Here is a 12,152-nt window from a genome sequence, read left to right as displayed (position 1 = left end):
TTTTGCGAAAAACAATAATACTACTGCTCATTAATAAATGCGCTGCGATGCTCAATTTGTATTTTGGGGGAAATACCATCTTTTTATGTACTTGCTCAGATTACAAAAACAAATGTCACTTCTCTTGTGAACAGAAAGTATCTATGATGTGAGTGACACACACCAAAAGGAAGCACTGTCATGGGGCACAGTGTTGACTTGAAGTCAATATGGTCCTGCATGTTGTGGCTTCTTTCAGAATGAGAGGAGCGAGGACGGGAGGAAGTAGAATTTTTTGGGGGGATATAAGGCCACACTCCTCGATCTCATTTCATAGAGAGATCTACTAAAGATGATGTCATGTCATTTCCACGCGTAACGAATGAGCCAGCTGAATTATTGCCATCACCACAAACACTACTTTATGCTTCATGCAAGATTCAGTTAAAGGTCATATTAGAAAAATCCAAATACATTAATGTGAAATAATTTGATAATTAACTCGGTTCCAGATTTGTGATCCACTATTTTATGGATTTTCTTTTCTTTTCTATTTATTTATTTTTGTATAGTTTGTAACTGTCTCCTGTTTATTTTTGGATGTAATTCCAGTGTTGACCATCATTTTTGTTTGACACTCTAAATTTAAAACAAACGATTTCAGGCTCTGCATAGTTTTTGCTGAAGATAGATGTTCGCTTTGGGTTATGCAATTAATGGAAACTCAAGTGCGATTACAATTACTATGCTCAACGATTCCAAAGTTAGGATCCATCCTTCCATCTATCCATTTTCCAATCCGCTTTATCCGCTTTATGCCAAAGTATATCCATATGCAATATATAACCTGTCCTTTAAAAAAATGTCTTTATGTGATATAGCCTGTCATGAAAAGTGAGCGGTGGCACTAAAAGTGTTTATCAACACTCGCAACATTCTCTCGTAAAATGTAGCGTCGGTCGCGGCTTGCCGTCGTAACCGCCATCTCGCGCCGACCTTGCCCCCTTCCAAGGCGGCTCATTGAAATAAGACGGCATTAAAAACTCGGCCGGAGGAAACATTTTTTTTTCTTTTTGCCAAGCAGATGTTTTTTGCGGCAAAGTTCCCGAGAAGTAGCCAAGCGGGCAGCGGTGATAATTTCCATAAATATGGAGTGACCTTTTCGTTCCCAGGATGCATTGCAGCCGTCGCATTTGCTGGTTTAATGGCGAGCGGCCGCTCATTTCCTCGACGCAAATGTCAGAAGATAAACTGGTGAGGCCAGCTAATCTGCGTTCACATCTAACGCCGTGAGGGCCGCAATGAGACCATTCACGCTATCATCATCACCATGCAGGTCAAGTTAGTATCATATTCTGTCGGTCTCCAGGGTACAAATAGAGATTTTCAAAGCATATTTACCCTGAGATTGTGTCATGGAGCCAAGAAAAATGAAGCTATCACGCCTTAGCCAGTGTTGGTCGCTAGTTCGTTAACAGGATCTTGAGTGCTAGCAGCAACGAAGAAAGATAACGAATTCAGGTTCATTTAAACTAAGTTTAACCGAAATTGTAATCACATTTTACATTGTATTTTAACTTTTCTCTTCGCTGCACTGCTTCTAGCATGTGAGGATGTTAGATTGCTTTGTCCAGTTAGCATTAAGCTAGCAGACTTTTATGAGACGAAATTATAGGATTTGGTTGAACATCCAAAAATGTACTGTAACTGCGATCCACAAGTTGAGAATCACTGCTTGCAACTTGATTGCAAATGTTCTCATATCACTCACTGGTGCTTTGGCAACGGTATCCCCCCGCTATAAACGGGGGTTCACGTTCACCGAAGTTGCCCCCATTTGTTACATCGGAGAACTTTGCCTTTTATTTGTGCTTTGTAAACCCTGCATGTGGTAGTCGCCCAATTAGGGCTGCAATCCTGGTAGTTTAGATTAGCGTTACCAAAGTAACCTTGGCTCTTACCCCCCCCCCCCCCCCACATGACTTCGTGTCAATTTCCCTTTTAATCTATTTTGTCATGTCTAATGTAGCAGGAGTCGAACAAATAGCCCATTTTCATGCATTTCAAACAAATTTAGTCACGTGCCAATTTGCTGAAGGATATCATGTGTGATCCCAGTTGGAACAACAAATATTCAGTGTTGTAAAATCATTTACTTTTCAGTAAAGTAAAACCTCCCTTTGTCGGAGCAGCAATATTTGAATGTGAATGTGTTCACACAGAGCTTTTGAGGACAGCCGCACACAAATAAAGCCATTATCTGCATTATTTACTCTTCCGGCTCGTTTCCCCCCGCTGTGGGCGCGCCGTCTCATAATGGCGCCGCCACTCTCTTCACATCTCCTTTCCCGGCTTTGACGCTAATATGAGAAGAGCTTTAATGAAGCAATCGTCTTTCAGCGCTAACCGTGAAGAGCCCCGCCGCCAATTAGCATGCGGCTACGTAGGGCAGAGGTGATGCCAATGACGCTATTTTGTTGTTGTTGGGGTTTTTTTTTAGGGCGCCGTTTTAAAAATGGTGTCTTTGTAGGTGTCAATCTCTGGATGTTGTTTTGCACAATGTACGTATCGGCACTTATTGGGGCCGTGCCGTTAGTGTCCTCTTTCACGCCCACCCTTCCCATTTTAACATCCGCATGCTGTCGTCGATTACGTCTGTCTTTCCTCGATATAAGCAACATGTCGGCACAACATCCGTTTGTCAAGCACACCGCTCATCGAAGTCACACAACAGCATTCACAGATTTTGGAACTCCGTGCAGACCCGCATGATTAGGCGCCCTGTCCATTTTGGAGAAAATGTGAATTTCATGTGTCTTCTGATTGTGAAAATATGGTACTTTATTTCATAGACAAAGTATCACAATGTGCTTCACATAGTTACAAAACAACATAAAAAGGCAACATTAAAAAGTAAAAGAATTTAAGACATTAAAAAAAAGGCCTGTTAAAAAAAAGTCAAGAAATAAGTGGTTTACTAAACTTACCAAAAGAACATAAGCACAACGATTTTGGAAAACAGAAATACTCTAAAAGACCTTAATCATAGTTATGGGGAAAACGATTGTTTTTAACCTAGATTTAAAAACATTTACACTGACAGATGACTTCTGTTGACAGCTTATTCCATTTGCGTGTAGCATAACAGATAAATGCTTCTTCACCATGTTTGCTTTGAATTCTGGGCTCCACAAATTGATCGGAGTCTAATGAACTCTGAACCCTACTGGATTTATATTCCATGACCATTTCTTGAAAGTATTCCATACCTGAGCCATTCAGTGATTTCAGAGACCAGTAGCAGAATTTTAAAATGTATTCTACAGTTGATTGGGAGCCAGTGTGAAAGCCTTAAGGACTACAATCATATGTTCTGATATTTTTCTTCCGGTGAGAACATGAGCTGCAGCATTGTGAATGAGCTGCAGGTGTTTGATGCTCTTCTGAGGAAGTCTGGTCGTGCAACCATTACAATAATCAAGTCTACTGGAGATAAAAGCGTGGATAACGTTCTCCTGGTCTGCTTGCAACTTGCAACCTTTTAGTCTGGATGCATTTTTCAGCTAGTAATTGGCTATTTTGTTATGTGTCATGTGACTGTCTATTCTCACTGCTGTTCACATTCATGGCTCTTATTTTTCATCTCTATTGATGCATCCACTGTAGTCCTTTATCATTCGTAGAGCAGGGATGCATTTATGTGCCTCCTTCGTTCTCCTTCTTTAAGCGAGCTACAACAAACATTCCGGCGAAATAAGCATTTTTTTATCTCCTCCTCGGCATCTGGGTCGCCGTCTGACGCAGCGCAAACGCCGGCCTCTGGCTAGAGCTGAATAATGTTCGGCGTCTATCATTACCCTGCGCATGCATCAGCACATCGTGACTCTCTCACCACACACACGCACGCTCGCACGGTGTCAGAAAAGTGTGTTTCATGAGTACACCCCTCATGACCCGACACAAAGAAGCAGGCTCACATAACAACAACAATGTTGCAGTCGCTCTAGTTTGATGTGGTTCTCTCGATAATTCCTGGAAACGCTCCGGGCTGCTTGATTCTAAACATTTGCTTTGCGTTTTCTGGTGACACGTACGTCTCCAAAGTCAGGAGGATGTGACACGGGAATCATCTTCAAAACTGATTTGTTGCCACTCAGACTACAAAAGAAAAAAAATCTGTGCAATTGATCTAAAGCAGTTGGTGTTTATTTCTAATGGCAGGATTGATCCTCAGTGCCTCATTTGTATCTTCCCTTCCTACCTTTTATTGTCTACGCTGCAAAAAGTGCACACAAAAAAATTAACCGAGTAATGAATTGCTTAATTTCAGCAAAATTATCTGCCAATAGCACAGTAACATTTTACTTTCTACTTTTGTTTCTCTTACACACTAGCTACTTATCCACTCTTTGGTTTTAGATGATCATTTCTAGCCTGGGTATGGGTTTTACATCAGAGATATGGTTTCAAATTAGGGTTTGAAGGAAAATTCTGGGTTTCAAATCTGCCTCAAGTCTTCAAATTTTGGATTTCAAATTGCAGGTTTGAAGGCTGGACAATTTCAAGTGAAACGATGGCTCTAAACGATGACTCGATTTTTAAATGAAGTGGTCAATTCATTTGCTAACTAATTGATTAATTTATTTTTTTTGGCACATCTAATGACAGCACAAAAAAGACTAAATAACAGTAATAAGCGCATTCTTACAAGAGCTGCTGCCGCAACGGTCAACATGCAGACTGGCTCGCGGTTAGCCAGTAATGGGCCAGCTGCTACCAAGAGAGCACAACAGCCAACTTCTACTTTTTTTCGCCGACGTCCATGTCACTCACCGGACAAGTTCTGACCATCGACCACGCACATTCATTCCCGAAATGTTGTAGTGCGGAACATGAGAATGGCGACTCCCAGTGGAGGACAATAAAACCTGCACCTGACGTGCTCATTTTGTTTCACAATGCAAAATGACTTTCAATCTGATTCATTAATTGGTAATCACATGAAAAAAAAATACTTCAAAAATATTACAGGTTTTGCTGCAGAAAGTGTGTTGGAGTCACGGTTGTTCGAGGGTTTCTAATGACCAAAACATCAATGCTAATTTAAAAAAAAAAAAACACCCAAAAACCCGTCTTTGTTGGTGGTCCGAGGTGGGAGGAGGCGGACCCCGGCTGTCAGAGCACCTTCCCTCCTGAGCATAATGGTGGCGGACAGGACCTCGGCGAGAATCCCGCCCGCTAATGCATCCCAGACCCTTGAAACAAATGACCCAAATAGTCAGTGAATCAAGGCATTTGGCTGACAGCAGCAGCGCAGATGCAAGAGCTGCTTGCTCAGAAGCTTCTCACAGGCGTCCGCGGAGGGAGGACGCCAGCTGCACCCTGGGAAAGATTTACACCCACAGGACACTCCATTAGGTACGCCTGCAACCAGACCTGCACCGAAGAGACAAATCACAAGCTGTGTCTTTCCAAAGATAATCTTGCTCAGTTTGAAGATCAATACCGACTCATGGCAAACGCAGTGCCGCTTTCATTCCTTTCCACACATTCACTCTGGCCTTCATTCGAAGTGGCCTCGACACTTGAGCTGTGAGGGAAAATGTTTGTGCTTTTGCCATCTTCATCATCGTCACCCTGATCATCATAATGTTGGATTATTGTCAATTGCTGGCTCGTGTGTTACATTCAGCTGCCTGTCTGACTCTCTATGCGCCTTTCTGTCCATCCAAGCATCTTATACCTGTTATCTGTCATTCAAACTTCAGTCGATTTGTCTATCAACCGTCTATCCATCTGCATTTATTTCTCACATGTCCATCTCTCCACCTACCAGTCTATCTGCATCACGCCTGTCTTACCAGCTGTTTACAGCGACTTGCGGTCATGACTGGTGAGGCAACGTGGATATAAAAACATGAACCTCAAATCGAAGATTTCAATTTTGACCTTCATTGAAATATTTTTGAATATTTTTTGTTTTTTGGTTGTTGTTTTTTTTTTGGTTTGTTTGTTTTTTTACGAGTCATTTGATATCAGCCATGCTCCCAAATTGGAATTGTACTGCTCACACTGCATGGGAAAAAAAATCTTGTTTTTTGGGGGGGGGGGGGGTCCTCAATTTCTTGGATAATGTCTTTTGCTTCCTCCATCTTTCATTTTGATCACTTTTACCCTCTCTTCCAGCGTCAGAGCTCTTCTTGTCTTAGCTGCTTGACATCCAAAGGTCCGTTTTTTTAGCCATTTTAGCAATGCAACGTTCTTGCTGCGTCTGAAACTAACAATAACAAAATACTTCCTGGACGACTGCGCATGTGTAAACCAGTGTGGTGGTTGCTGTTGCCGTTTCCGAACGAAGCAGTAGAGGTCGCTGTTGGATTAGACTTCGTTGTAGTGAATCTCGTCGCGAGGCAAGAGCAGGGAAAAAGATTTCGTATAACGCAATAGGGGTTTTTTTTCGTTGTATGGGGGGCGGGAGAGTGGGAATGGTGTTAATGCAGGGGTGTCAAACTCATTTCACATTGTGGGCCACATACGTCCTCGGTAGATGTCAAGTGGGCCGGACCATTAAAAATGATACCATACTTTGCTATAAATAACCAAAATAATATGTCTTTCCTTTGTTTTGGTCTAGAGAAGCACAAGAACACTAGGAAAATGTTGACATTTAATGAACATATCTTTTTCAAAACATTTCATGAAGCACCTAAGATTTCCTTAGACAAATGTGCAATTTAATTTTATCATTCACATATACGCATTGCAACTGATCCCACTGACTGTACAAAGGCACAAAACCTTAACAAGTAATTGGTATTGAAAAATATAGTAATGCACTTTTAAGATTAAACGAGATTTATAAAGAAAGGAATTTTTCAACCATTTACACGAGCATATAAAATCTAAATGTAATCCCTGCCTACATCATACAAACTAAGGAGAGTGCTATAATATGTGTAAAGAATAAAGTATTCAAATGTCCTTGATAGCGTCTGCTGTGTTGAGTCTGTTTCAGTGACAGACTGAGGCTGCTGTTGTCTTCTTCGGTGTGTCCATGAATTGCACCTTGTTAAAAATATTCATTCCGTGTCTTTTATGCATTTTTTCCCTTTTAAATGATCCTGCGGGCCTGATCAGACCTCCTTGTGGGCCGGTTCCGGCCCGCGGGCCGTATGTTTGACACCACCGTGTTAATGTATGAAGATTTCTTCACACTAGGGGGTATTTTCGCCCATGTTGGTTTCGTTGTAGAGGAGTTTCACTGTATCTCAGAAATTCACTGACCTTGCACTCCACACATGCATCGACCTTCCACAAAGTGCCATGCAAAATGCTTGTGTAGTTTTGCAAAACAGCAGACAAACAATAGCCCTTTGTTTTTATCTTCCTGAGAAGGTCACAAGCGTGATGGCGGACGCCGTAACGCGATTGCCTCTTCTCTTATTTGTCCTATCTCCTCCCTGTAGAGAAAAAGGAAAATCCCAACATTTGCTTTGTATACGGGGAAGGGGGACAAAGGTGACTCCCAAGCCGGGCCGACGTTTTCTCCCGGACTCTCCGGAGATGAGGCGGCCCGTAATGAGCTAATTAAGTAAGGCTTAGTCAGCGGGTGCCTCCTTGAAGAGAGGTGCCAAAGTAGATTACGCCTTGACACCGGAAGAGGACGAGAGCGATTGATATTAGTAGAGAATGCTCTTATTGTGGGAGATCTGCTTTCAGGAAGTCTCTGTTGGTTTTTGTCCAAATAAATAAGACAAGCGGCGATATCACAGCCTGGAGGGAAAGCCAGTGTGGGACGCTCACACACACTTATACGCACACACAATTTGTGCAACAGCAGGGGAAGACTTGGCATCGAACGCCCTCGCCGGTAATTACATGAAATCACAGGGATTGTTCATTGTTCCCCGACTTTGTGATGTGGACATTGTCCTGGTGTCTCGCTGGCAGCGATCCAGCTCAGGGTCTTATCACAAACAACAGTGGGGGGAGCGCAATCAAGGAGGGGGTCTCGATATGGAAATGGTATTCACTACAACAGACGTGACTGTCGGCATTCGGGCAGCAGCTGGTCAACATGGAACCTGCCTTCGATCTAAAAAGTAATTTCCCGTGACAGTGAACCCCATCGAAAGAGGAAAAAGTAGTACCAAGGAACTATGTTAAAGTCATGAGTTTGACATTATTTTGTCACTATTTTGAGACCGCACAAGTTTTGTAAGGCTTGCGTGGATGTGCTTGGTGTGGAGGAATATCTTCAGTGTGCGCTCGATCTGAGATGGGTCAGACTTTCACACGTACATCAATTCCCACGGATGCTATGACATCATTGAGAAAGTCAAAAGCAGTCTTATTCAAAAGTACTGGGACACATTCAACCTCTGGGAAATAAAAAGGGCCCTCAAACTTCAATTCATTTGCATTCCAATGAGCATAATACTAATGGGTGTTTTTGTTTCCGTGTGGCAGCGCTGGCCCCAAAGGAGACAACATCTACGAGTGGAGGTCCACCATCTTGGGACCGCCAGGCTCCGTCTATGAGGGAGGAGTCTTCTTCCTGGACATCGCCTTCACGCCAGACTACCCCTTCAAACCTCCAAAGGTAGGTCACTCTCCGGTTCGGTCCAACATTTTTGAACTGGTACCAATCTGAGCACGTTGACCCTTGAATTTACCGGCTCTCGACGTACTGTCGGAGATTTAACATTGGCCGTGTGAAAGGGAGCAACAGAAAGTCACGACCGGCTGTGAATTTTGCCACAGGCTCGACGGTGGCTGTGTGAAATGGAATAGCGCCACCCGTGTGAAGGTTAACAACCGAGTTGTCAGTGTGCAGGCCCATACGAACAATGTAAGTGTTCTGTGTGAAAGGGGCAAGCACCTGACGCGTCCCCTTGCTTGCATGGCGTTTTACCGCAGTGCACCCCATCACCCCGCTGATGCTCGCCTCTCGGTCTTTGTGCTGTGCTGTCAAGCCAGCTCTCCAGACCCCGCCCACATTTACCCTCTCCAGAGCGGCTCATGTTTCCGCCTCAGGCCCTTCTGCGCCCCCCTCACCTCGCCCGCCTCCCGTGCTGTGTTGTGCAGCCAACTTACACATCGGCCTCCTCTGCGGTCCACAGCTTCTCAATACTCTGTGGCAGTGTGAATTCTTCAGACAAGTGAATGCTGATTTGGAAGGTGGTGATTGATACCTTACTCACTGCCACGATCTACAGTATCAGTCAAATGTTTGGGAAGACCCCCCTCATTTTGTTTGTTTTTACATTTATCTAAAATGTTCCTGAATTGTCTATAAATTCTTAAGTCATCCACATGATGAGGAATTATTGATGGAATTATTTGATAAACACCGCGCAAAAAAAACATTAATCCAATCAAAATGTGATATAATTTAAATTCTTCAAAATAAGCACCTTTTGGCCAGGTCCAGCTTTGCACATTTTGGTATTTTCTCAGTCAACTTGACGTGGATCACGGGTGTCAAACTCATTTTTGTCGCCGGCCACGTTGTAGTTACAGTTTCCCTTGGAGGGCCGTTATGAATTTGGGGAAACCATATAAATGTTTAATCACCTCCACATATTACAGACAGAGCGCACAACAAATTGATGGATTACTCGTTTTAAAATCAGAAGTCAAGAATAATGACTGTTATTGTGTATTAAATACACCAATTTGAAATTTTGGTTCAGATTTTAGCAGGAATCATGGAACTTGACATGCTTGATTTGCTTTCGTGGGTCACATAAAATGGTGTGGCGGGCCAGATCAGATAGAAATTAATCTTCAATTAATAATCACCAAATCAATTCATTAAAATGTAATTGTTGTCAGAGCCCCATAAACCACTGTAATAACTAAGAAATCCCTGAAGATGGGGCATTGAATCACTTTGGATTTGAAATAAGCACAGCTTTTGAATTAAAGACATAGATTAGGCGGTGAAACTTAACTTGCCACATCAATTATCAAGGAGAGAAATACCGTCGCACTGGAGGGGTTCATTCCATACGATCGCCACAATTACTGCGTTGTACACGAATATCACCCGGCATCCTATGGACTTTTTAATTTCAGTTTCCTATGCACCGTATTTTTTTTTTTTCCTGTGGTTTATTTTTAGTGGTTATGTTCATTTATTTCTGTGCAAGGTGGTAGTCATCATTCATACCCAGCAAGAGCAGCTGTCATATTATTCAAAAGGTATTACGTTAACGTGCGTAACGTTTTCCTTTGTACTCTGGATCATTTCTTGCGATCGTGTTTATTTCTACAGTCAGTTTTGTGAGCCTGCAAATCTCATACAGTGTATAACGTCCTTAAGGAAGGTGGAGGGTTATTTATAACGTCCTGTCTTGTGGGATTTTGGAGAATGCCAAGGCCTATAAGAGAGTTCTTCGATGTGTGTGGGGAGAGGAGAAAGGGGGGAGGGGCTCTGGTGCATGGTCAGAAGGACCAGATGTTAGTGGTGGGAGAATTAAGGCAAAACACTGGACTGTTTGTCAGATCCAAACGGATGTCCAGACCCCTTAAGATATTTTTGGAAGGGGGTTGGGGATCAGTTAAGTGACTTCTACTAATCCATTTACACTGTGGTGTCACACAGTGAGACAAATGTCCCATGTAAATTGCCTGTGCCTTTCACACAGAACCCAGCAAAGTACCGGTAAGTCTTGGGTCCTGATGTTACATCCAGCGTGGGGAGGGTCAGCTTTCCACTCTTTCCTTTCACACATCCACTGTCGCCTCTCTGGAATTCTGCAGTCAACTTTGAAATGATGGCTGCAAATGATGAATCAAATAACTCAAAATAATTCAAATCCTAAAAAAGGTCAAACCAGAATATCTGCCTCAAAGCTTCACCGGCATCATTTTTCCACTCAGACTAATGTTGCTGCAGTGTAGCAGCAAGCTGCCGTGATGGCGGCGAGCCAGGAGCTAAGAGCCCATAAAAGACAATGAATGTCCAAAGTTTCAAATCATTTCACACTTCAGGAAGATCGAGTGCAATGTGGACCACGACGGCACTTGTATGATCGCCACCGCAGGGTAGTGTTGTTCACTATTTAATACAGCCCACCATCGCTAGTTGAAACGCAAGATGTCGGGGGCCGACACAATCACCGAGCATGCTTTCAGTCCCTTTATTGAAGAAATCGTAAACACAGTATAAGCACATTTATACAGAAGCTTCTGATGGCCACAACTCATACTGACTCTACACCCGCATTCACCGACACCCACATCACTCACCAGGCCGGGCTGTGGTTTTTATGCAATACTCAGATACTACAGTAGAATGTTTGTACGATGGTGTCAAGTGGCCAAAAATAACACCTGCACCTCATATGCACGTTAGTGTATTGTGTCGAATAATGCAAATTAATTTTTATCCAATGAGTCAATGGGATAATCGATCGAATATCAATAGCTGCAGCCTCTTTGAAGCACCCACATTCTGTGTCTATACCCCTTCACATGAAACAAACATGAGGCAAATGCCTCCTTTTGATGAGCAACCTGATGGACAGTGTGTCACAGGTTCATTTTGAACTATCCCTTTCACAGTGCACTCAGCAAATGCAGGACAATACCTCGTGTAAGTCTTGCTAAGATGTTGTGTGTTTGTAGGTGACTTTCCGCACTCGGATCTACCACTGCAACATCAACAGTCAGGGCGTGATCTGTCTGGACATCCTGAAGGATAATTGGAGCCCCGCCCTCACCATCTCCAAGGTGCTGCTGTCCATCTGCTCCCTGCTCACAGACTGTAACCCAGGTAAGACAAAAACACGATGTTTATGATGCAAAGTGAACACAAGTGGACGATCGGGAAAAGAAATCACAGGTGCAACTTTTTGCAGCACACTATCGACTGTTGTACTGCTAACAAATAAGCTGCAACCCAGCATTGGGTTTTCACCTTCAGGTTACTGGGATTGCATTATTTTTGTGTTGACCCACTGGTGTGATTGTCAAGGAAGAAGTGGAAGGGTGTGTTGAGTCAGTTGGCTTGGTCTCGCCTTCGCTTGAACGCCCAGAAAGGGATTTTGTGTGTGCGCGTGCGTGAAAGCTTAACCAATCGCAGCTCACCTGTTTTCAGGTTTTGGTCATGTGACATACGCAGGCTGAGCCCCGAGGCACTGTGATGTCATTTTCAGTCGACAACA

General features: G+C 43.2%; 1 protein-coding gene across 2 annotated transcripts in view; it reads left to right on the top strand.

The window, feature by feature from the left end:
• The window catches only part of ube2e2 (ubiquitin-conjugating enzyme E2E 2), a 43,738-nt gene that overhangs the window by 29,550 nt on the left and 2,036 nt on the right, over window positions 1-12,152 (top strand). For both annotated transcript variants that reach the window (XM_086112905.1, XM_086112904.1), the window contains exons 4-5: window positions 8,449-8,581; window positions 11,614-11,761. In XM_086112905.1, coding sequence (XP_085969031.1) covers window positions 8,449-8,581; window positions 11,614-11,761 — 281 coding nt within the window. The remainder of the gene's footprint in view (window positions 1-8,448; window positions 8,582-11,613; window positions 11,762-12,152) is intronic.

This window comes from Hippocampus guttulatus, chromosome 6 (genome assembly GCF_054856545.1).
Source record: "Hippocampus guttulatus isolate MCC_2025c chromosome 6, RoL_Hgut_1.0, whole genome shotgun sequence".
NCBI classification, from domain to species: domain Eukaryota; kingdom Metazoa; phylum Chordata; class Actinopteri; order Syngnathiformes; family Syngnathidae; genus Hippocampus; species Hippocampus guttulatus.
Note: the sequence above shows the minus strand (reverse complement) of the source record. Positions and strands in the feature narration are given on the sequence as shown.